Below are 27052 nucleotides of genomic sequence, written 5' to 3' on the forward strand. Positions count from 1 at the left end.
AGGCCAGGTGGGTGTGGGGGCGGTTCCCAGGGTATCAAGCTGGTGCACATTTCTCTGATTGATGGATGTCGAGGGAACAAGGCAGTCAACAGTATCAACCCCCAGGTGCCAGAAGGTCAGCCACGTGCTCTCAATCATCAAGTGGTTAATGTCTTCCCTTTGGTGATGGTTTTAACCATCTGAAACACTCAGGAAATATACCTGAGTTAGTTATCTGGGTCCTTCAGAGAGGAGCTGCAGCAGAGGATACGGGGAGGGGTCTGCCCCGGGAAGGCCCCACGGATTACACTTTCAGTCAGCTGTGGCTGGCTCTTCAGTTCCTTCCTGAGTGCAGTCAAGGACCTTCACTCGATAGGGCGTGTCCCAGGGACTCACCCCAGCTCTGGGCATAGCCGTCCTCTTGTGCCCCATTTTCCTGTGTCCCCTTCACTGGCAGTGTCCTGGGTCCTGGTGCCGAGCAGGGGGTGGGGACAGGAATGAGACTTCTGGCATTTTGGCGGAGTCCATGTCTGGATCATTGGTCACTTGGAACCTGGGGCTTTGGAATTCTCGGGGCCTGTGGCATGTGAGTACTGTTGCCAGTACGAGTCTGTGATCTGACGATGGTAAAGGACTGCTCAGACGCTCCACAGCTGGGGTCAGTGCCCAGTTTAAGAACACGGTTGTGAGATACCGGAACAAGGTGCTCTGGAAGGCAGGAGTTACCCGGCAGGAGCCTGTAGCTCGCCCTCCCCGCACCCCATTCCCTTCCCTGTTTGTGACGACATAGACTTGCCATGACACAGTCCTCTGTGCCTGCCAAGGCACGTTCACATCTGCATCTGGCTCGGCCTGGCCGTGCCTAGGAGAGGCTGTTGTCCCCACCCTGCAGCAAGGTGCCTGCCACCTGGGAGTTGGGCCACTGGAGCCAATTCTTGCAGTGGATGCGTGTATGACCCCTCTCCTCTGGGGCATCACATAGCACCCACACAGCCCTCCTTTCCAAATGGTGTGCTTTTGAATATTTCCTTTCCTGTTCCCCACTCCTTCCTGTTTTGCAACATATTTGAAACTATGGTATATTATTCCTGATTTTCTGAATCGACCTTGTACCTTCAAAACCTCACACATGTGCTTTGGGGGTTGTCTGTTTTTCTCCTCTCAGTTAAAGAGGATGAAAAGCAATTTTATTTTGAGAAATGTCTAACGGCAAGCCCTGAAAAACCGTGCTTGGGAAGGGTTGATTGAGTGAACAGCTTCTGTACGCAACTGTGTGAAGGAGCCTTAGCTAGGAGTGGGGCCATGTGCTTGCCCCACTCCTGACCTGGGGAATCTTTGGAGAGTTTGACGATTGAATGTTGGATACAGTATAATTGCAAAGTTCAAGGCATTGTATGTATAGTACATGCTACCACCGTGATATGCGGGTGAATCTTTAAAATATTATGCTGAGAGAAAGAAGCCAGGCATCAAAGAGTAAGTACTGCATATTCTGGTCATCTGAAACTTTAGAAAAGACAAATCTAGACTGTGAAGCAGAAGCAGGTCATGGGGGAGGAGGAGGGGGATGAGGAGTGACTGGGAAGGGGCAGGGGCATTTGGGGGAAAAGGAAATATTTATCATGGTGGTAGTTACATGGGTGTATACATTTGTCAAAATACCTAGACCTGTCCACTTTAAATGGATGCATGTAAATTGATATTTCAACCTGCTGATTGAGAAATGTATAACGAGAGAAGAAAACTCCGCAAACCCTTGCACAGTTCTCTGCTTCCCTTCCTGCTCTCAAAGCTAGTTGAGCGTTTATAACATCTCAAAATATGTTTGCAATTTCAATAATTCTTTTTTTTTTTTTTTTTGACTGCAGCAGACCTAACTCAGAAAACACTTCTAAGTGTAAGAGCTTTGACTTTCAGCCAGTTGGTTCCGTAAGAACAAACAGAACACAAAGCAAACCTATATTCATTTGTTCTCTCTTGCTGAAAACATTAGGTAGAGATTGCTTCTCGCCATGACTCACACAGCATTTTATCCTTACTTGCGCTGCACACGCTCCTTCTGATCGTTGGCAGGGTGGCTGTAACTGTGCTATATTTTCTCCCTAGTATTTGGGTTTGGCTTCATCATTTGTTTTCTGCGTTATTAAAGGTAGCTCTGCCTGTTTACCTCTGTTTCGCAGGGGCACCTGGGGAGCTAGGGAGGCACTTCTGAACCTTCCTGCTTCGGACAAAGGCGGGTGTGGTGTGCACGTGTGCAGATGTCCTCAGGCCTCGCCTCTGACTCCTCTCTTGTTGCTCTTCCAGACTCCAGAGCCAAGTGCACACCTGCCGGGTGAGGGCGCGATTGAAGATAAGCAGCTCCCCCTTTCTGCGGAAGCAGAGGCTCAGGGATGGAGCCAGGAGGCAGACCACGATGATTTTGAGACCCTGTCCCACCAGAGTGAAAGTCACTCAGACACAAAAACTGACCCCTTTGAAAGTGCCTCCGACACAGAGTCCCTGCCTGACCTCACAGGGGGAGTCAGCCTCCCTCCGGATGGCACCTCCCGGGACACAGAAGCGCTCGGGGGATGCTCTGACATCTCGGTAACCAGACCGCCTCCGGCGCCACATTCAGCTAGTGGCCCTGAGCTTAATGCAGAGGAGGAACTAGATCTGTGCCTCGACTTCAAGGAAGAGTCTTATGAAAGTGGGTTCCGAGCCTTCGCTGCCGTTGGTGGAGAAGTGAGGGCCGCACACCTGCGGGAGGGCGTGGCCGGCCCCCAGCGACAGTCCCCGCTGGCAGGGGCCGCTCACCACGCGGAGGGCTGCGTGCAGCTGGACACAGGCTGCCAGCCCCTCCCAGCAAAGGTGGTGACTGCACAAGACCTCAGGGGTTTCTCTGCTTTTCCTCTACGGAAACCCAGGTCTGAGAGTTGTCTGGGCATCCTGGGGGTCTGGCCCTCCCTTCTCCGGTGCAGTGAACACGGCCGGAGCTGGCCGCACATACACTACAGGGCCGGGGGACCAGGGCTGCGTTTCAGCGACCCGCTGGACAGCACTGCCCCTCAGGGGGCCAGGACAAGGAAGGGGAGTACCCGAGGCCCCGCAGTGGACGCAGGCTTACCCTGTTCCCAACCCTGCTTTGACGCCCCCTGCCAGCATCCATCCAGCATCCTGCCAGAAGCATCTTGCCTCCTACATGCCAAGCTTCGCCATAGCGCCCCAGGAAACATTGGTGGGACATCCCCACCGCACCGCTGTCAGCCCACGAGGACACTGAACAGGGCCCATTCCATAGCAGAGTTTCCCTTGAGATACTGTGAGGATGCTTTAGGGCAGAACTCGATGACGTCTGGGACCCATTTGAAGGAAGGGACAGAAGCAGAACCGGCTCTGAGAACGCAAAACCCTCTTCGCCATATTCCCACCCAGCTATCTCACTCGCTTCCTGCTCTGGGCAAACCCAGTGCTCTTAGCTCGAAAGGGGCCTCCCAGGACACGCCCTCTGAAGCTCCCCGGCTGGAAAACCAGTCAGGACAGGATTCTAGACCCGGCCCCGTCTGTTCATGCCCTCGTGCGGAGCTGGTGAGCCTCAGCGCATTGGGAGTGCCAGTGCCAGCAGGGTGCGAGTCGGAACACGGCCCATTTGAAAGCAGACCAGAGGAACCCCCAGGCGCTGGCCTGATACCAAATGCTGACGACGTGAGTGATAAACAGAAGCACCTTCAGGACATTTCTGTTGAAGCAGGAAACCAAACCGGTAATTACACATCAAAGTTTGTCCTCAGTGAGAAAAGAAAGCCACCTGCTAGGGCCAAGTTCCCACATCATCCCAGCAATAGCCGGTCACAGGTGTGGAACAGAGACTGGAGGGTTTGCTCTGGAGTGAGCGGTTGCTCAGACGCGCCAGAGACCATCCCGAAATTAAGCGCAACAGACTCTTCAAAGGAAGCAGAAGTGATGGTTCCAGACCCCAACTTCACGAAAAATGCCTTGCAGAGTTTTTCGGGAATCACAGCAGCCACCCTGGCTCACTGCAGCTGCGGGGATGAGGAGCGTGCCCAGGGGCACGAGGGTGGCTCCACGCCCTTTGCAGAGGGTCTCCAGCTAAAGCCCGAGTCAGACACGGCTTCTAAGGGCGGGGGCGCGCTCATCATTATAGCTGTGGAACAGAAAGGGCTGCAGGCCACCAGTGGGGAGGTGGGGCCTCCTCCAGACACACAGTCCTGTGAGTTTCTGGAGGAAAGACCAGGATCTCCCCGCAGTGCTGGAGCGTCCCCCCACGAGTCTCCCCGGGCTGGGAAACCGCAAACTGGTGGCAGAGAGTGTGCGCCACCCGCAGCCCGAAGTCTGGGAAGTGACGACGGGGCTCTTCAGCAGGTGGCCCAAGAGCTTGGCATAGTTCTGAAGCCCCAGGCTGCCTCGGAAGAGAGCCTCCCTAGCGGGGAAGAGACGCGTTCCCAGGAGCGCACCGGGGGCGCGCCGAGCACACGCGCTCCTGCGGAAGAGAACCCGCCTGGGGCGAGCCAGAGCGCCGGGACAGGGGCGGCCAGGGAGCAGGCTGAGGGGGCGCACGGGGCCCGGGGCCCTCACCCCGCGGGGAGCCCCGGGGCACCGAGCCCCGAGGACAGGCGAGGGGTGAGCGCGGCGGAGGGCGGCGCGGAGACGCGGCTGGGCGTCCAGGCCTCCGCCCGCACCCGCGCGCCCCACCGTCTCCGCCTGGCTTCGCGCGAGCCGGGGAAGCGCCTTGCCTTCCCCAAGGTGACCTCCTTCCGAAAAAGCAAGCCGTCGGCCGCCGAGAGCCCAGGAGGGGGCTGCCCCGGGGGCTCTTCCAGCCTGCAGGAGCTGTGCGCGGACAGCGGCCCCCAGGCGGCCACCGGGCAGAGCGTGTCGGGCCGGGCCCGGCCTCCTGCAGGGCTGACAGAAGGGGCCCAAGTGGAGACGCGTGGGGACCTCGGCAGCAGAAGACCGGCCTCAGAAATCAGCGACGCCAAGAGACTCAAAACCCCCGAGAAAAGGCTCAGGGCAAGGTTGGCCTCAGCTCAGAGGACCTTTGCGAATTTTTTTGAGTCAAAAGTCTCAGAGAAAGAGAACACTGATGAATGTTCTCCAGGTTCTTTCAAGGACCAGAAGGAGAAGAGCTGGCTGCGCCAGAGTTCCTGGCGGGCATTTCTGAAAAGCAAAGATACGGAGGGCCCCAAAAGGCCCTCCTTCGTGAGTCTGGTTCCAGGACCGGAAGTCTTGAATCCGCCCAGACCGTCCCCACTAGCGACCAGTAACCACTGTGAGGAGCAGGAGGACAAGGAGAGCTACGTTTTTAGAGATCACGGGACACCCCCACAATCCCCCCTACCTTTGCCCTCCAGCGATTTGGTCTCTTCAGACAACAGGAGAAAAAGTGAACCAACCATCAAATGTACAAGCCCCAGGGAAAGTGGTAAATACCTGCCTGCGGGTATCTTTCCTGAAAAGTCTTGGTCTTTGGCACCAACCAGCCCTCCGTGGCAACCGATTGCGATCAACCACGCCCTCCCCTCCAGCTCTGCCTGTTGCCTGGCCTATGGAAGCCAGGGGGTACCCTCTAAGCCCCTAAGCCCCAAGCCCCAGAGCCCCAGGCCCGGTGCCCAGCGGATGGATTTCTCCTACCCTGGCCCGGGCAGGGCCATCTCCGTGGTTTTTCTTGGAAGCTACAACCATGTGGATAGCAGCTCAGAGACCCCTGGAAGCCCCAGGACCTCCAAGGCCCGGACAAGCCTCCTCCTTTCTCTGCAGGCACTAGACCAGAAGGAAGAGAGGGAAAAAAGAGGCCAGCATCTCTGTGGCCCCAGCACAGCACCCTCGCTCAGGGACCTTCTGGGGAGTGAGGTGAGTTATCTGTGACTCGCACCAGCCTGTTAGTTTACCTTTTAAGTTGAAGGAGGGCACCACACAGGACATTTACTTAATAAGGGGAAAGGAGGAGTAGGAAAACCAGCCTACCTTCCAGGGAGATCGCCCAGTTACACTCCTGAGGGCCCCACCCAAATCGACACAGCAGGAGACCAATTTCTTAGAATTTGCCAAACTAACAAGAGGGAATTGGCATTTCATTGTAATTTTGTATGGTCTCTTCCCTCGCCGCCATACTTCAGGCTATCTGAATTCCCTTTTGTATCAAGTGCCTGTTCACAGTCTTTGCCCATTTTCTATCACGCGGTTGATGTAGGCCTTTCTGTGTCGGTCTACATCCTTCCCCGCTGTGAAACTGGAAAAATTTTCCCCACGTTGTCTTCTAGTATGTTTATGGGTTTATTTTTTAATCTAAACCCAATCTAGTTGAACTTGTTTCACTATAAGGAGTCAGATTATTCGTGCTTCTGAAATTCCTAGTCAAATCAAAGGGTCTCTCCCCCAAAGCAAAGGCGTCCACCCAGGACAGGGAACATGTGCTGGGTCAGGCACAAGAAAAGGGATACAAGCTGGGGATTTCTCGCCAGTCAGGCTGTCCCCGGAAGGAGGTAGCTGTCTGGAAATTCCAGAAATAATATTCTTGGCACTGGGAAAGCAAACCTCCCTTTTTCCTGTCCAGTCCGGCATCCATGTGCCCTTGCCCCTTTGCTTCTTTAGACAAATAGTGTCTCCGGCGTGCTCAGCACGGTGCTGGGGCGGAAGGAGCTCACGTTCCGCGGTAGCCCCGCCCCCCCAGCCAAGCCCCGCGGTAGCCCCGCCCTCCCAGCAGCGCCCCCCCCCCGCGCCCCGCCTCCTGGTTCCTGGCGAGCCCCGCCCCTTAGCCCGTTAGCCAGTTAGCGAGCCCGCTGCGCTCGCACTGCGGCAGGTGTCAGCCTCGCAGGTGCTCCGCGGGTCTGCGGTCTCAGGCATCTGCCGCTCTCCTGCCTTCCTGCGAGTTCTGATGCGCAAGCATAGGAGGCCTCTCCTCTCCTCCCACGAGATTTGAAAGAGAAAGAGGAACAGGAACTCACAATTCTCCAGCACCCGCTTCCTGCCTGGCCCATTCGTGGGCACTTTACAATCACCTCCCTGCTTCTTAAACGCGGAAAGGCCGTCCAGGTGTTGGCTGAGCCCCACACCAGCTCCTCCCGCACAGGGACAACCCGGAGGGCCCCGTGGGCTCTAACCAACCACGCCTGCTGCCCTCACTGCCGCCTCCAGGCCCAGTGCCGCCTGCTTGAGAGGAAAGGAGCTGGGAGAGGTGCGTGTTCACAGGGTGTCGTCCCACAGCACTGGATTAGATGCTGGACGATCAAAAGTAATCACCACCAGAAATTACATTACTTTATTCAACGTATGTCCTCATCTGTAAAGAGTTAAACATGACCTTTCAAGGATTTTTTGCTTTGTGTTACTTATTTTAGAAAATTACTATTATAAAGCTTTTAAAAAGTCAATACAGATGTAGAAGGGAAAAGGTAACAATTTCTCTTCAAAACCTTTCAGTCCCATTCCACAGAAGTCAGTCAGCAGGCTGGTCTGTAGTATCTCCTCACATACAGAGGATTATAAGTGGGAGTTTGGGAAAGAGAGGGTTACACAGTGGCTCATACACGCATATTAACTCTGAACTTTCTTGTTCAATAATACAACAAATACAAAAAAAACCCCAGCAAATACAAAAAACAGCAAAATTTTTTTTTTTAAAAAAAACAACGTATATAAAACTCCAGGGGTTTTATATACATTGTTCTCTAGTTGAATGTTGCCTGCTATTTCATAGTATGGCTGTACTGTATTTTAGTTAACTATTCTTTTGTTGCTCAGTATTGAGATAATTTCTAGTTTGGAGCCATTGCAAGTAATGCTGCAACAGCTTTCTTGATCAGAGGTCCTTAGGTATTGATGCTTTTATTTCTGTAGGGTCTAAAAGGATTGTATAAAGGGTATATGGACTTTTTTTTGGGGGGACTTTTAATTTGAATAGATTTCAGATTACTTTCTGAAATGATTGTGGCCATTAACACTCTCAACAGCAGTGCATAAGAGTACCCACTTCTTGACATTTCTCCAACTTAGATGCTTATTGCTTTTCTTAATTTTTGATTATCTGAAATACATACCGAATGTGATTTAAAAATAAAGACATTATAGTGTTAGCTAACTCAGTAAAATCAAGTAGTCAAAAAAGGTTATTAGTACCTGAATAATATAATCATAAAGCTGATTTATGACACAAATGAACTTATTTACAAAGCAGAAACAAGCCTTAGACACAGAAAACAAACATATGGTTACCAGGGTGAAAAGGGGGGAGGGGATGGAGGGATAAACTGGGACTTGAGAATTTGCAGATACTAGCTACTAGCTATAAAACAGGAAAAAAAAATCCTATTGGATAGCGCAGGGAACTATAGTCAATACCTTATAATAACCTATAATGAAAAATAATATGAAAAGGAATATATATATGTATAATTGAAACACTATGCTGTACACCAGAAATTAACACAACATTGTAAACTGATTATACTTCAATTAGAAAAAAGAAAAAAACTGATTTATTAGTGCTATAAATATAAATGTATATGCGTATATATGTACACAATGGAAAACAACATTCCTTTGAGATTGTCCCTGTGCTCAGGAGGTGTTGTCTATGGGAGGAACAGGTGCGGGGGACCTCAGCAAACACCTGGACAGCCCGCCCGCGTTTAACAAGCAGTGCGGTGATTGTAAAGTGCCCACTGAAGGGTCAGGTATGAAGCAGGTGTTGGATAAATGTGAGTTCCTATTTCTCTTTCACTTTCAAATCTTATGGGAGAGGCAAAGCCTCCTATGCTTGCGCATCAGAGCATGTATGAAGGCAGGAGGGCGGCAGATACATGAACACAGGGGAAGGGAAGGGGAGAAAAGCTCTGAAAAGTTTGCTCCCTCTAGCTGAAGCCCTGGGCAATCAACAATGGAACAGAAACTCAACTTAGAAATAGTGAGGCTCCATCTAGTGGCTGCTCCTGTGATTGCAGCCTGTGATTGCAGGAGCAATTTGCAAGGAATTGAGGGGGTGCTCCGGTTTCTTCCTTCCACACACAGTGCCCTTAAGGCGCAAGAGTTCCTTTGTTCCAAAACAACCACTCTTAGTATTTTGTTAAATTTTATTACAAGTTTTCTTCTATAAACAAATTTTATGTATTTAATAGGGTTATGATCATGCCATCTCTAGAGGGTTTTATTTTCTATGATTTCACATCCTGCAGTTTGTTCCTTTAAAGCTCTTTTAAGTTGAGAAATACTGAGTCATACAGAAAAGCATAGTGCACAAACATGTCGCTAATATATTGCTGTGAAACAAAACACCGAGTCAAGAAACACCACACTGGAACCCCTGCCCCGTCCCCTGCCTCCTCTCTGACCTTGGCCACTGTGCCAACTTTCATGGTATTCACTTCCTTGCCTTTCATTATAATTTTACTGCTTAACTTTGTGCCCCCAAACAATGTAGTTTATTTTTGCCTATTTTTGAACTGTCTGTAAGTACAACCTTATGTATTCCTTAAAATCTTATCCATCCTGTTAGCTTTAATTATGTTAAGACTCATCTTTGTACTGTCATCTGAAGTTCTTTCATTTTCATCATAATGTAGAATGACTTTGAATCCACATACCACAATGCGTGTACTGTTGGTGCGAGGACAGTTTGCGCCCAGGTGTCTACTACAGGTGCACATGCATTTCTGTTGGGTGCACCTCCCAGGAGTGAAATGGCTGGTCCCTGGGGCGTGTGCATCTTCAGCTTTACTAGATACTGCCAAATATTATTCCAAAGTGATCGCGCCAGTTTACACTCCCTCCTTAAGAGTTTCCCTTGCCCCGTATTCTCATTAACGTTTGCTTGATATTGTCAAGCAACTTTAGCCATTCTGCTGGGTGAATAGAGGTATCACATTGTGGTCCTAATTTGCATTTCCCCAATGTCTACAGGCTAAGCACCCGTTAAATGCTTCTTGACAATTTGCATATCATCTTTGTGGATGTGTCTGACCTCATTTCTTGTCCATTCGTCAGTGAGATTGTCTTTTTTCTTACTGATTGTATATATTCTGGATACAATCCCGTTGTTGGTTAAATGTGCCACAAATACCATTTTGCACTCCGTGGCTTGTCTTTTTCCTTCTTTGATGGTATATTTTGATGAACAGAAGCTCTTAATTTTAATGTTTCCAAGTGCATCCATCTGTTCTCTACCCCAGGACCATCTTGCTTTTGGTTTGACGTTGTTGCTGATGTTTTAGCTTTTTATTTTGATTCGGTTTTGGCTAGCACATATTTAACTAGAGTTGATTTTTCTTGTTTCCTCTTGCACTTTTTTAAACTTTTATTTTAAAATTATTATTTGAAAAATAAAGTTATTATAGATTCACAGGAAGTTGAAAACAAACACATAAAGGTCCAGTGTACCCTTTCCCCAGTTTCCCCAAAGGTAACACCTTACATAACTACATCAAAGCCAGGAACTGACATTGAGAGAATGTGTATGGATACTTTGTTGCCATTTTATCACCCACGTAGATTGATCTGAGGACTACCTTGAGCCAGACGCATACGATTTCACCAGCCTCATGCTTCACTTCTTCGCAGACGCACTCTCCTTCCCCTTCCCTAGCCACTTTCAACCACTAATCTGATCTCCATCTCTATGATTTTGTAATTTCAAAAATGTTACCCTTTTAGATTGGAGTTTTTCACCCAGCATAAATCCAGGGATTTCCATTGAGTTGTTGTGTGTATCAATTCCTTTTTATTGCTGAGTACTATTCTACAGAATGGCTTTACCATTATTTTCCTTAACCAATTACCTGTTGAAGGACATTTGGGTCATTTCCAGTTTGGGTTATCACAAATAAATCTTTAAAAATTTATGAACAGGTTTTTGTTTTGTTTTGTTTTGTTTTGTTTTTGGTGGACAAAGGTTTTCGTTCCTTTGGGATAAATGCTCTATCAGTGTGATTGCTAATATATGTTTAGTTTTTGAAAAAAGTGCCAATTATTTTCTAGACTGGCTATACCATTTACATTCCCACATCAACGTATGAGAGATCTGATTTTCTCTCTCTGCATCCTTTCAACATCTGAAATTTTACGTGTTTTTCATTTTACCTATGCTAGTAAGCGTGTGGTGACATCGCATGATTCTGACACTCGTTTTACAAAGGCTAATGATGCTGAACATTTTTCATGTGCTTATTTACAGCTTAGCTGCTATAACAAAACACCACAGACTCAGTAGAGTAAAAAACAAGAGAAATTTATTTCTCATAGTTCTGGAGGCTGGGAGGTTCAGTCAGCCTATAGGATTCGCCATTTATGTATACGTTCTTCAGTGAAATGTCATGTTGTATCTCTTGCTCATTCTCTAATTGAATTCTTGCTTTTTACAGTGGAATTTTGACAGGTTTCTTTCCAAAGAGCTATACTGGAAATAGAACGTTGTATAAATTTTAGGTGTACAACATGTTGACTTGATAGAATTATATATTATATATTGCAATTTTATATTGCAAAATGTTTACCAGTGTTAGCTAACATCTCTATTGTGTTACATAATTTTCATTTCTTTTTTGTTGTAGTAACATTTAGGATCTAATCTCTTAGCAGCTTTGAAATTTATAAAACAATATTGTTGACTATAATCACTATGCTTGTTCATCTTTTGGTGCAAGTTTGTACCCTTAAACATCTCCAAAACTACCTTTCCCCCAGCCCCTGGTAACCACCATTCTACTCTGTGATTCTACAAGTTCAGCTTTTTTTAGATTCCACATATACATGAGATCATACAGTATTCATCTTTGTCTGTCTGACTTATCTCACTTAGAGTAATGCCCTCAAGGTCCATCCACATTGTCGCACATGGCAGGATGTCCTTCTTTCTCACAGCTGATATATATACCACATCTTCTCTATCCATTGATTCTATTCATTGATGGACACTTAAGTTGTTTCCGTATCTTGCCTATTATGAATAATGCTGCCTTAAACATAGGAGTGCAGCTTTTTTTTTTTTTTTTTTGATATCTTGTTTCCATTCCCTTTGGCTGTATACCCAGAAGGAGGATTGCTGAATCATCTGGGTAGTTTTAATTTTTTGAGCAACCTTCATACTGTTTTTCATAGTGGCTGAGCCAATTTACATTCCCACCAGCAGTGCATGAGTGGTCCCTTTTCTCCACCTCCTCCCCAACACTTGTTATCTCTTATCTTCCTGATGACGGCCATTCTAACAGGTATGAAGGGATATCTCATTGTGGTTTTGATTTCCATTGCCCTGACTATGAGTGATGTTTGAGCATCTTTTCAAGTACCTGTTGGCCACTTGCATGTCTTGTTCAGGAAAATGTCTGTTCAGTTCCTCTGCCCATTTTTCAATCAGATTGTTTGGTTCTTTTGTTATTGAATTGTCTAAGTGCTTTATACATTTTGGATATTAACCTCTTATCTAATACATGGTTTGCAAATATTGTCTACTGTGGTGTAAGTTGCCTTTTCATTTAGTTGTTTGTCTCTTTTGCTGGGCAAAGCTTTTTAATTTGATGTCGTCCTACTTGCTGATTTTTGCTTTTGTTGCTTGTGCTTTTGGTGTCATATCAAAAAATCATTGCCAAGACCAATGTCAAGGAGCTTCTTGCTTCTTTTCCAGGAGTTTTACTGTATTTGGTCTCATGTTTATGTGTTTAATCTATTTCAAGTTCATTTTGTGAGTGGTGCAAGATAGGGTCCAATTTTATTTTTCTGCACATAGTTATCCAGTTTTCCAACACCATTTGTTGGAGGGGCTGTTCTTTCCCCATTGGATGTTCTTGACTGCCTTGTTGCATATTAGTTGACTGTATATGCTGGGGTTTATTTCTGGGCTCTCTATTCTGTTCCATTGGATTTATGTATCTATTTTGACACAAGTACCATACTGTTTTTATTAGTATAGCTTTGTAATATAGCTTGAAATCAGAAAGCGTGATCTCTCCAGCTTTATTCTTCTTTCTCAGGATGGCTTTGGCCATTTGGGATGTTTTGTGGTTCCAAAAAATTTTTATTTCTGTGCAGTACGCCATTGGAATTTTGAAAGAGATTGCATAGAACTTATAGATAGATGGCTGAGAGTAGTATGGACATTTTAATATTAATTCTTCCGACCCATGAACATGGTCTGTCTTTCCATTTGTTTGTATCGTCTTTGATTTTTTTTAATCAATGTCTTATAATTTTCCTTGTGAAGATCTTTCACTTCCTTGGTTAAATTTATTCCTAAATATTTTATTATTTTTGATGATATTGTGAATGGGATAATTTTCTTAACTTCTTCTCAAATGTTTCATTGTTAGTGTATACAAATGCAACTGATCTCTGTGTGCTGATTTTTTTTTTTTATCCTGCAGCTTTACTGATATCATTGATTCTGACAGTTTTTTAGTTGAATCTTGGGGATAATCTATATACAAAATCGTATCATCTACAAATAGTAATAGTTTTACATCTTCCTTCCCAATTTGGATGCCTTTTATTTCTTTGCCTTGTCTAATTGCTCCAGCTAGGACTTCCAGTACTATACTGAATAAGAATGGTGAGACTATGCACCCTTGTCTTGTTCCTTATCTTAGAGGAAAAGCTTTGAATTTTTCAACTGTTGAGTATAATGTTAGCTGGGGACTTGTTATGCACGGCCTTTAATATGTTGAGGTATGTTCCTTCTATATCCAATCTGTTGATAGTTTTTATCATGAAAGGAAGTCGTATTTTGTTAAATGCTTTTTGCATCTATTGAAATGATCATATGATTTTTATCTTTTATTCCATTAATGTAGTGTATTCATATTTACTGATTTGTGTATGTTGAACCATCCTTGCATCTCAGAGATAAATCTCACTTGATCAAGGTGTATGATTCTTTTGATGTGTTGTTGAATTCAGTTTGCTAATATTTTTAAGAAACTTTGCATCTATTCATCAGGCATATTGATCTGTAGTTTTCTTGTAGTGCCTTCATCTGGCTTTGGTATCAGGGTGATGCTCACTTTGTAAAATGAGTTCAGAAGTGTTCTCTTTTCTTCAATTTCTTGAAAAGTTTGAGAATAATTGGCATTAATTCTTCTTTACATATTTGGTAGAATTCACCACTGATACCATATTGTTCTGGGCTTTTTTTGTGTCGGGAGATATGTGATTTAGTCTATTCAGATTTTCTGTTTCTTCATGATTCAGTCTTGGTAGGTTGTATGAGTCTAGGAATTTATCCATTGTCCTCTAGGTTATTCAATTTGGTCACCTATGACTGTCTCTGATAATCCTTTGTTATTTCTGTGGTATCACCTGTAATAACAACTCTTTCATTTCTGATTTTATTTGAGTCTTTGCTTTTTTAAAAATTTCCTAGTTAGTCTAGCTAAAGTTTTGTCAATTTTGTTTATCTTTTCTGAAAAGCAACTCTTAGTTTCATTATCTTTTCTATTGTTTTTCTGGTCTCCATTTCATTTATTTCTGCTTTGGTCTTTGTTATTCTTTCCTTCTGATAACTTCGGCTCAGTTTGTTCTTCTTTTTCTGGTTCTTTAGGTTAAAAAGTTAGGTTGTTTATTTGAGATCTTTTTTCTTATTGTAGCATTTAGCACTGTAAATTTCCCTCTAAGAATTGATTTTGCTGCATCCCCTAGTTTTAGTGTATTGTGTTTTCATTTTCATTTCTTTCCAGATACTTTTATTTCATTTTTAATTTCTTCTTTGACCCACTGGTTGTTCAGGAGTGTGTTGTTTAATTTCCACATATTTGTGAAATTTCCAGCTTTCCTTCCACTATTGATTTCTAGTCATTCTGTTATCTAAAAAGATACATGGTAATATTTCAATCCTCTTAAATTGCAAACACTTTTCTTGTGACTTATCATATGATCTATCCTGGAGAATCTTCTGTGTGTGCTTGAGAAGAATGTATATTCTGCTGCTGTTGAATGGAATGTCATGAATATGTTTGGTCCATTTGGTTGAAAGTTTAGTTCAAGTCCAACGTTTCCTTGTTGATTTTCTGAATGACCTATTCATTGTTTAAAGTAGGATATTGGAGTCCCCTACTATTACTATATTACTGTCTACCCCTCCCTTCAGATATGTTACTTATTGTTTTAGTATATTTATGTATTCCAGTGTTGGGTGCATTTATATTTATGACTATTATATCTTCTTCCTGAGTTGACCCCTTTAAAATAAAGGGGTGTTCTTTGTCTTGTTACTGTTTTTAGCTTAAAGTCTGCTCTCTCTGATATAAGTATAGTGACCCCTGCTCTCTTTTGGTTTATACTTGCATGGAATATCTTTTTTTATCCCTTCTCTTGAGCCTATATGTAACGTTAAATTTGAGTGAGTCTCTTGTAAGCAGCATGTATTTTTCTTTTTTAAAAAACCTGGAGAACCACTCTCTGCCTTCTGATTGGAAAATTTAACCTGTTTACACTTAGAGTATTTACTTATAGGAAGGGACTTACTAATCTCATTTTGTTCATTGCTTTCTGGCTTTTTTGTAGTTCCCTTGTTCCTTGCTTCCTCTCTGCTTTCCTTTGTGAATGGGTGATTTTCCACATAGTATGCTTTGATTCCCTTCTCTTTACCTTTTTTCACTCCAAGGTTAACATTAGGCTTATGTAAAACATCTTATAGATAAAACATTTTCTTCTATGCTGATAATAACTTAACTTTAATCATATACAAAAACTCTATCCCTTTATTTACCCCCCTTTATGTTTTTGATGTCACAATTTACTTCTTTTTATATTGTTTTTATTAACAAATTAGTATAACTTTAGTTATTTTTAATACTCTTGTCCTTTAACTTTATAGCAGATTTAAGTAGTTAATATACCACTACATTACAGTATTATAGTATTCTGAATTTGACTATGCCTTTAATTTTACCAGTGTGTTGTAGGTATTCATATGTTTTCATGTTACTAATTAGCATCCTTTCATTTCAGCTTGTGGAATTCCTTTCTATATTTCTTGTAAGACAGGTCTTGTAATAATGAATTTGCTCAGCTTTTGTTTTTCTGGGAAAGTCTTTATCTCTCCTTTATTTCTGAAGGATAACTTTGCTGGACAGAGTATCCTTGATTGGCAGTTTTTCACTTTCAACACTTTGAAGATATCATCCCACTCTCTTCTGGCCCATAAAGTTCCCACTGAGAAATCCACTGGTAGCCTTGTGGGGTTCCCTTGTAAGTTATGAGCTTCTTTTCTCTTGCTTCTTTTCAGATTCTTTGTCTTTGACTTTTGATAGTTTTATTATAATGTCTCTTGGAGAGGATCTATTTAAGTTGATTTTGTTTGGTGACCTACAAGGTTCATGAACTTGGCTATCCAAATCTCTCCCCATATTTGGGAAGTCCTCAGCCATTATTTCTTTAAATAAGCTTTCTGCCCCCACACTCCCTCTCTTCTCCTTTTGGAATTCCAATAATTCACATATTGTTTCTTTTGAGGTATCTGATAGATCATGTAGATTTCCTTCACTCTTTTTCATTCTTTTTTCTTAATTCTCCTCTAACAGGATAATTTCAAATTCCTGTCTTCTGTTTCACAGATTCTTTCTTCTGCTTGATCCATCCTGACCTTGATGCATTTTTCATTTCATTCATTGTATTTTCCACTCTAGAATTTCTGTTTGGTTCTTTTTATTTTTTAGATATAATTGACATACAACATTATATTAGTTTCAGGTGTAACAACATAATGATTCAATATTTGTATATATTGTGCAATGATCACCACAATAAGTCTAGTTAATATGTCACCATACACAGTTACAGACTTTTTTTCTTGTGTTGAGAACTTTTAAGATTTATGCTCTTAGCAACTTTCAAATATGCAATACAGCATTATTAACTGTAGTCACCATGCTGTACAGTATATCCCCATGACTTATTTATTTTATAACTGGAAGTTTGTATCTTTTGACCCCCTTCACCAATTTCATGCACCTCCCCATCCCCTACTTCTGGCAACCATCAATCTCTTCTCTGTATCTGTGAGCTTAGTTTTTTCAACTCTTCCCCATTGACTATGATGTCATTTAGCTGTGGGCTTGTCACAGATGGTCTTTATTATGTTGAGGTGTGTTTCCCGTATACCCACCTTGTTGAGAACTGTTTGGTTCTTTTTTCAATTAATGATTTTTATCCTTGTTAAACGTCTCAGTTTGTTCATATATTGTTTACCTGATTTTGTTGACTTGTCTTTCTGTGTTTTCTTGTAGCTCATCAAGTTTCCTTAAAACAGCTGTTTTGAATCTTTGTCAGGTAAATTGCAGACTTCTATGTCTTTAGACTAGGTTACTGGAATATTACTATGGTCCTTGTAGGGTCACGTTTCCTTGATTCTTCATGTTCGTTCAACTTTTGTGTCGCTGTCTTCAAACTGAAGTGGAAGTCACCTCCTCCAGTCTTCTCTCACTGCCCTTGGGAGAGAAATACATGCTGTCAGCCCTGCTAGTAATCCTGAGGCTTTCTTAGACCTTCTGTGAGTACACCTCTCCCATGCTCCTACTACTTCTGCTAAGAGGCTTCCTAAGTTAGTATGCCTTCTACTGACAGTGCAAAGTGCCAGACTGGGTGTGACAGTCTCCCTTCTATTTTCTACAAGTTGGCTTAAATTTGTGTTCTCTCTCTGACCCACAGATTCAGGCTGATTTTCTTCAGGTGCCCACAAGCTACTTTTTCCATCCTTTTTATTTCAACGTACCTATATCATTATATTTGAAATGAGTTTCATATATCAAGCATATAGTTGGTTGTGGTTTTTAATCCACTCTGCCCTTACCTGCTTTTAACTGATCTTTTTATCATATACTATTTACCATTTATATATAAAGTAATTGTTTGGGCTTAAGTCTGCCTTTTTACCTTTGTTTTTATTTTTGCTTCATGTTTATCATTTCTATGTTCACTTTTTTTGCACTGCTATGTGTTACTTGAATCTTTTAGAATTTTATTTTTATGTGCCATAGCTTATTTGAGTCTCTTTAGTTTTTAGTGGTTGCTCTAGGAATTGCATTGTACACATACAACTTATCACAATCTACTGGTATAGACATTTTACCAGTTCACGTGAAGTGTAGAAATCCTGCCTCCCCTTAAATTACCTTATCTTGTTTATAATTGTCTTTAAATATTTCCTCTAAATGTGTTGAGAACTACTTCAAACGATATTATAATTTTTGCTCTGAAAATCAAACATAATTTAAAACTCTCAAGAGGTGAAGGAATGTCTGTTGTATTTATCCATATTTTTATTCTTTACATTTTTTTCCCCTGATGTTTTTTGCAAGTTGCTCTTTCATCATCGGTTTCAAAACTTCCTTTAGCCATTTTTTAGGGTATATCTGATGGCAACACATTCTCTGTCTTCCTTCCTCTAAGGATGTCTTGATTTTTCCTTTATTCCTGAAGAATATTTTCACTGCATATAGGATTTTGTATTAACAATTACTTTCTTGAGAGAAGCAAGATGGCAGAATAGAAGGATGCTTGTAGCTAACCCTCTGCCACAAATACACCAAAACTCACATCTATGGACCTACTCAGCCAACCAGAGCACCTGCCGAACTCTGAGGGAACATCCCCCTCTTTGAAAGACAAAGATGCCAAAAATCTGGTAGGAGAAAAGGAAAATAGAAAGAAGAAAAAGCAAAACAATGCAGGACCAGTCCAGTGGGGAGGGAGCAGAAAAGGAGGACTGGCGCTCGTTCGCTAGGTCTCCCACCACCAGCGAAGAGGCCAGCAGGACAGAGGGGGAGACTCCGAGGCTCAGATCTGCCCTGAGCACCCCTTGACCAATAGAACTGAGTTAAGCAGGCACAGAGAGTCCCCACGACACCCTGCCCAAGACGCAAGCTGACAGCTGGGGCCCGGGCAGGCTGCCCAAGCTGGGCGGAGGACTGGGGCGGCTGCACTGATGCAGCCCTGGGGGACTGCAGGGGGCTGCGCGCCGTGGCTGGGAGGGGATACAGAACAGAACAACCTTGGTCCCCTATAAATTGTGAAACAAGCAAAGCAACATGGCTGTTGTGCCCTGGGGGGAGGGGCACCGTAGCCTTTGTCTCCTCAGACCCGCGGCGCCATTACTGGTGCTTCTCATGAGAAGAGAGGCTGGGCACAGCCACAGCCGCCACCTCCTGTGCATAGCGCCCGGGCTGGGGGCGGTGCCGAGACCTGAATCCGCACCCGGGGGCTCCGCAACCTCCTAGGCAGGACTGAGACTTGTTTACAGCCCGAGGCAGAGAGGATCATTCTGACCTGGCATCTCAGAGAACTCGCACCACCAAGACAAACAAGGAGCTGAGATTTGGCACAGAGAAGGGGCAGGACTGTTCCGCGGTCTTCCCTGAGCCCGCCTTTGGGGCACCAACCTGAGGCGGAGCGGGCAGCTGCACAGAGCAGCGGAGTGACCAGCGCCCGGAGAGGGCGGGCGGCCACCTGCCCTCCTGGCAGGAATGCAGCACCTGACCACGTTGCTGGGAGGGGGAGTGACCTGCCTGCCCACTGGGTAAGAGTTCAGCACCTGACCCAGTGTTGGGAGGGGGTGCGATCTGTTAACTGACAGCCACTGGGAGCAGCACAGATGAGGACGCCAACAGAGGGCCTCTGGAAACAGCAAGCTGAGTTCACGAAACAGGAGGAAGAAACAAATACCTCTCGATAAAATTATTAAGAGCACACCGTCTCTAGGAGAACTAGATAACTGATAATCCTTAAGCCACAGTGTCAGAGAGATATGCGCAATATGAAGAAGCAGAGCAACCACTCCCAATTAAAAGATCAAGAGAAATCCCCTGAAAGCACGATCAAGGAAATAGACATTGATGGCCTACTAGATCAAGATTTCAAAAAAGGAGTGATCAAAGTACTGAAGGAACTAAAATAAATAGTGTTTAGAGATATAAAATATGTCAAAAATGAAATAGAAACTATAAAGAAGAACCAAGTAGAATTAGTAAACTCATTTGCTGAGATGAGAGCTGACCTAAAGGCTGTACAAAGCAAGCTAGATAATGCAGAGGAACGAATAAGTGATAGAAGACAGGACGACAGAAAGCACCCAATCAGAACAGCTGAGAGAAAAACAAATAAAAACCAATGAAAACAATATAAGGGACCTATAGAATAAAATAAAGCGTGCCAATCTACGCATAATAGGGGTTCCAGAAGGGGAAGAAAGAACAAAGGTGATTGAAAAGGTATTTGAAGAAATCATGGCTGAAAACTTCCCAAACCTAAAGGAATCAGATATCCAAGTACAGGAGGCTCAGAGGATCCCAAACAGGAAGAACCCAAACAGACCCACACCAAGACATAGCATAATCAAGATGGCCAGAGTCAAGGATAAAGAGATGATGCTAGAGGCAGCAAGAGAAAAACAAAGTGAGTTACAAGGAACCTCCATAAGGCTCTCAGCTGATTTCTCTACACAAACACTATAGGCCAGAAGGGAGTGGCAAGATATATTCAAAGTCCTGAATGAAAAAAAGATGCAGCATAGGATACTCTATCCAGCAAGGCTATCCTTTCGAATAGAAGGAGAGATAAAGAACTTCACAGACAAGCAAAAACTAAAAGAGTTTAGCAACCCTAAACCCATGCTAAAAGAAATACTGACAGGTCTACTCTAAATAGAAAAGAAGCAGGATGCTACAGAAATGAGAAACTCACAACTGGAAAGGAGATAACTACCATGAATTACAAAAAGAATAAACACAAAATTGTAAAAGAAGACATCTAAATCATTAAGAGTGGGAGAGGGAAGCAAGGAAAGCCACTGTGGAAAACAGTATGGAGATTCCTCAAAAGACTAGGAATAGACTTACCATATGACCCAGGAATCCCGCTCCTGGGCATATATTCAGAAGGAACCCTACTTCAAAATGACACCTGCACCCCAGTGTTCATAGCAGCACTATTTACAATAGCCAAGACATGGAAACAGCCTAAATGTCCATCAACAGGTGACTGAATAAAGAAGAAGTGGTATATTTATATGATGGAATACTGTTCAGCCACAAAAACCGACAACATAATGCCATTTGCAGCAACATGGATGTTCCTGGAGAATGTCATTCTGAGCGAAGTGAGCCAGAGAGAGAAAGAAAAATACCATGTGAGATCGCCCATATGAGGAATCTAAACAAAACAAAACATAAATACAAAACAGAAACAGACTCATAGACATAGAGTACAAGAAGGGACAGACTGGGATTTTAAAACGCTGAATACATAAACAAGATTATACTGTATAGCACAGGGAAAAATATACAAGATCTTGTGGTAGCTCACAGCGAAAAAAAAAAATCTGACAATGAATATATATATGTTCATGTATAGCTGAAAAATTGTGCTCTACACTAGAATTTTACATAACATTGTAAAGTGACTATAACAATAAAAAAAGTTAAAAATAAATTGCTATAAAGGAATATAACATTAAAATCAGTTTCATATTGAACTATTCATACTATAAGGTAAATGAGACTTCATTATTGCTGTAGACTATCTCCTAGCCACTGTATCTCTTTATTCTAATTCTCCATTTTTTTTCCTTCTAGACTATATCAACATGGATTTATATATAATGTATCTGAATGTATCTACTTAGTATTTTTATTTATCAATTGAACTAAATTACAGGTTGTTTTGATAGTCTATGTTCATTGCCAGTCTATGTTTCCTTGTAAGTTGATAACAAGTAAGAACTCAGTAGTAGAGACTTTATTATTTCTACCTTGGAGATTCATAATCCATTTTTAATATGGACCCTTTCATATACATATATATTAAAACCTTATTTAATCAAAAAAACCCCCAAACAATTACTTTCTTGAAAAATTACACTTGAAAAATGAGCCACTTCTTTCTGGTCTTCATGGTTTCTAATAATGTCATTCATTTATTTTATTGTTTAATTGAAGTACAGTCAATTACAATGTGTCAATTTCTGGTGTACAGCACAGTGTCCCAGCCATGCATATACATACATATATTCATTTTCATATTTTTTCCATTAAAGGTTATTACAAGATATTGAGCATAATTCCCTGTGCTATACAAAAGAAACTTTTTTAAAATCCATTTTTATATATAGAGGCTGACATTTGTAAATATCAAACTCCCATATTTATCCCCTCACCCCCTTTCCCCAGTAACCTTAAGATTGTTTACTATGTCTACAAGTCTGTTTGTTTCATAGATGAATTCATAGTGTCCTTTTTTTTTTAAGATTACACATATGAGTGATACGGTATTTTTCTTTCACTTTCTGACTTACTTCACTTAGAATGACAATCTCTAGGTCCATCCATGTTGTTGCAAATGGCACTTTATTCTTTAAATAGCAGAGCAGTATTCCATTGTATAAATATACACAATTTCTTTACCCAGTCATCTAATGATGCCATTGAAACTGCTTTTCCCTTGCAAGAAAGGTATTTTTTCTATTTCACTGCTTTCAGGATTATTTTTGTCCTGAGATTTCAGAAGTTTGATTATGAAGTTTTTTTTATGTGAATTTTTTGAGTTTATCTAATTTTGAGATTACTTAGCTTCTTAAATTTGTAGGTTTATGTCTTTTGCCAAATTTTGGAAATTTTAAACTATTATTTCTTTGAATACATTTTCATCCCCACTTACTTTCTTCTCTCTTTTTTGGATTCCAGTTGCTCTAGTGTTTGATCTTTCTTTATAGTCTCACAGGTCCCTGAGACTTTTTTTTCAGTCTGTTTTCTCTTTTTTGTTCAGATTGTGTAATTTCTATTTTTCTATCTTCAAGTTCAGTGATCCTCTGTCTTCTCCATTTTCCCATGAAACCATTCATTGAATTTTTAATTTGTTACTGTATTTTTCAGTTCTATAATTTCCACTTATTCTTTATATTTTCTATTTCATTAATATATTTTCTCTGAGATGTTCTACCATTTTTTCCTATCAAATATTTTTCATTTGTTTCAAGAGTATTTATTTTGCTTTTTGAAACATTTTTTGATGACTGCTGTAAAATATTTGTCAGATAATTTCGACATCTGTGTCTTCTCAGTGTTGGCATCCATTGGTTGGTTTTTTTTTAAAATTCAAGTTGAGATTTGTCTCCAATCTTTGTATGACTAGTGAATTTCAGTTTTATTCTGGATATTTGTGGCAGTATGTTTTGAGTCTCTGTATCTTGTTTAACTCTTCTGTTTTGCAGACCACTTCTGACACCACCAGTAGGGAAAAGTAGGCATTGCCCCATTACTGCCAAGAGTCGATGGAATCCCAGGTTCCTTTTTTGGCCTCTGTTGACCACCTGTTGCAGGGATGGGTGTCTCATCACTGACGGGTGGGAACAGGAGTTGAGATCCTCCACTAGAACTCCTGTGACGCCTCCCTGGTTCAGAGGGAGACTTGTTCATGTTCCCTTTGGGGTCATGGTCATGTTAACGCCAGGTGGTGGTGAAAGTCCTGGCTTTCTCCTGAGCTGTCCCCTACACCAGCCTAGCAGCGCAGGGGAGGGATGTTCCACTACCACCAAGTAGGGGATGGGAGACACCCTGCAGAAGGGCCCCGTTGCCACTGGCAGGGGATCGAAGCCCCAGCTTCCCTCTAGGTTCTCCTAACGTCACGAGGCTGGGAGAGGGCTGTACGTCACTGTAGCCAGATGGGGTTGGGAGTTTCCACTCACGCCTTGGTGAGGGAGGCGGGGAATGAGGGCATGTTCCATGCTTTTTACCATGCTGGAGTAGCGTGGTTCTTGTCTAAAGGTTTTCTGTCTTGCTAAACTGATCTTCTGGGTAAAAAAAGCAGGCTTTTGCTGGGGCTTTGTGTCTGTGCCTAGTGGTATTTCCAGGTTACAAGATTCTCCAGGACCCATATAAGAGGTATATATAAATGGAATATAGGATGCAGAGAAAACTAAGGAACTCACTGGTGTGCTGTTCCTTGCATTCTAGGACCCCTAGCTGCTGTGTCTTCGTCTCTCTACCATTCAGAGTCTTTATATTATTGTTTTACACATAGTATCTCAAGATTTTAGCTGCATTTAGTGGGATGAATTGGGGGAAGTGTGTCCAACCATCTTGTCCAGAACTAGAGGGCCCCTGTTTTCTGGACGTTTTTGTTTTTTCATAGCATCTTGCTCCTATTTTATAGTTACAGAGTCTTCCTCTTTTTTTTTTTTTTTTTTTTTTTGAGGCTATTCATTTGTTGAGGCTATTCATTTTTGAACTTTCCTTCTATCACCCACATTTTCTATTTCCTGAGTATTTTCCCCCTATTTGTTTATTTTGGTCTTTTTAGTGTGTTGAAAGGAATGTCAGGAAGTCTTTGGCTGCATTTCATATTTTTAAGAGTTAGGCACCAAACGTGTGTTTAGTGCGGTGGGCGTGTTGGGGGCCAATCAACAGGCGGCTTCACCACAGGTGGTTAAGTGAGGAGTTGCTTGTTTTCTAAGTCAGTATTTGGAGGTCTTTTCTCTGGGGTGGGTGAACTTTGCCAGAGACACATCCTCCACTCTCCTAGGAGTTACACAGGCTTATTCTGGGAATGCAGCAGGGGGCTGAACCACAGTTCACTCTGCAGACTGTTTGCTCTGCCTGTTTTCATCCCAAACCCCTCCACTGCTTTTACCAGTAAGTCTGCTGTCCCAGAACCTGGATCCTCTTGTTCGGTTATTCAAAACTGTTAAGTCTCTGGTGTTTTAACTTGGCTGGCATTTTGAGAAGAAAGGAGAAGTGGAAGAGGGGGGATGAATAGACACTAGGCTGACCCGGCTAGGGGAGGGTACCCAAGGGTCACACTTTCACACACAGACTTTACACCAAAACCTCCATATGTTTCCCCAGGACCTGTCCTACCCTGCACAGTCCCTGATAACTCCTCTCCTTTAGATAGCTTCCTATGCTCAGCTAAATCATTTGCTCTTTTGAGAGGGGTGATAATTAGGTTGATTGATTGATTTTTTTAATGAAGGTACTGGGGATTGAACCCAGGACCTCGTGCCTGCTAAGCACACCCTCTACCACAGAGCTACACACCCCGCCGCCATTTGCCCTTCTTACATTCACTTACCCTTTACCAGGTTTTGTTCAAATTCCTCATCTGCTATTGTCTCATCCTTTTTTAAATTTTTCTCTTGGGATTACAAAGATGGACAGTAGGCACTTAACTAATGATAGCTCCTTCCACTCTTAGCTGCTTTGTCCAAAAAGCTGCTCAGGTGCTTAAACCAGCAGCCAAGAATAAAGGGACTACTGTTAGTTTAGTACCTACTATCTGCCATCTACTTTTAATCTATGTAGAGAATGCTTATGCATTGGTGTCTCTATCACCCTCAATATTTTGAGTGCCTGGAGAGCTGGGACTCTGTTTTGTCTATCTTTGAGTTCCCATTGCTTAAGAAGTTCCATGGTGGCAACGTTTATTCTGTTCTCTGCTGAATCTCTAGCATTTGCACTGCTGTCTGGCACATACCATGTGCTCAAGAAAGGCTTGTTGAATGACATCTGGAAGTCAGGAATTTGTCTGCCTACTGGAACATTACTTTAGTCTGAAAGTTCTAGTTTCACAAGATAATGTCTACGTACCTTGCACTATGTGGTGATGGATTTTGATCGGTCTTGCTCATGTCGGCTGATGGAATGATATTAAACACATTAGGAGAGCACCTTGTTCATCTGTGGATAAGAAAGTTACTGGGATGAAAACTGAATAAACTGAATCTGTATTGCCCAATACTACAAGGAGGATTTGTCAAAATTTCTCCAAATAAAAATGAAAAAAGCCTCCCTGCAAATAAAAATGAAAAATCAGAGAATGAGTTTAATACTAAGTAGCATTTCTGTAGTGGTGTTCTCAGTGGGATCTGAAAACAAACCATTCCAGAAAGACAGGACGCCATCACCACCTCGGCCATCTCAGCCCCGTCTGGTCATTAGCAAAAACAGTAACACTGGCTGCCACGTACTGAATGTGTGACAGGCGTTGTGCTACATGCTTTATGTGCGCTATCTCAGCCAAGTCTCAGAATGTTTCTGAGAGGTATTCATATTCCCATTTTACAGGTGAAGAAACAGAGAGGGGGTAAGGACACTTACTTGCCTAAAATCACGCTGCTGGTAAGAGCCAGAGCCAGGATTCAAATTCAATTTATCTCACCCCAAAGTCTGCTCTCTGTCCCCCACCCTAGGATAGACAGGAGCCCTGAACAGCCTGATCTGCCTTGCCTCTCTCTTATTTGCCGATCTCCCTAGTACAGTGATTCTCAAACTAGCTTTGCACCAGAGTCCCCTAGAGGGCATTTAAACACAGATTGCTGGCCCCACCCACAGAATTACTAATCCAGCAAGTCTTTTTTTTTTTTTTCAAATTGAAGTATAGTCAGTAACAATGTGTCAATTTCTGGTGTGCAGCACAATGTCCCAGTCACGCATATACATCCATATATTTGTCTTCATATTCTCTTTCATTAAAGATTATTAGAAGATATTGAATATAGTTCCCTGTGCTCTACAGAAGAAATTTGTTTTTTTATCTATTTCTATATATAGCAGTTTAACATTTGCAAACCTCAAACTCCCAAATTTATCCCTTCCCACCTCCTTTCCCCTGGTAACCATAAGATTGTTTACTATGTCTGTTTCTATTTTGTAGATGAGTTCATTAGTGTCCTCTTTTTTTCTTTTTTTTTTTTTTTTTTTTTGATTCCACATATGAGTGATATATGGTACTTTTCTTTCTCTTTCTGGCTTTACTTCACTTAGAATGATGATGTTCAGGTCCATCCATGTTGCTGCAAATGGCATTATTTTATTGTTTTTTATGGCTGAGTAGTATTCCGTTGTATTGATGATCCTTGAATATCTGCGTTTCTAGCAAGTTCCCAGGTGTATGAGTCATCTACTGCTACAGAACCAGCTGGCTAAGCTTTGGCTTATGGACTCTCACAAGGCTGTAGTCACAGTGTTGTCAGGGACTGTGCTCAGCTCAAAGCTGGACCGTGGGATGTCTTGTTTCCATGCTCACTCAGGTGGCTGTTGACAGCCCTCAGATCCCTGCTGGCTGTTGGCTGGAGCCTCTCGCAGGCCTTGTTCACAGTATGTCCTGTGGC

The 27052-nt window shown here is 42.9% G+C and overlaps 1 protein-coding gene across 1 annotated transcript in view; it reads left to right on the forward strand.

Moving 5' to 3' along the window:
- Positions 1-27052, forward strand: part of ARHGEF4 (Rho guanine nucleotide exchange factor 4) — a 200632-nt gene that overhangs the window by 75593 nt on the left and 97987 nt on the right. Inside the window, 1 exon segment of the mRNA XM_064484658.1 lies at positions 2284-5826. Within this exon segment, the coding sequence (XP_064340728.1) occupies positions 2284-5826 (3543 nt within the window).

The sequence above is a fragment of the Camelus dromedarius genome, chromosome 4 (assembly GCF_036321535.1).
Source record: "Camelus dromedarius isolate mCamDro1 chromosome 4, mCamDro1.pat, whole genome shotgun sequence".
Taxonomy (NCBI): domain Eukaryota; kingdom Metazoa; phylum Chordata; class Mammalia; order Artiodactyla; family Camelidae; genus Camelus; species Camelus dromedarius.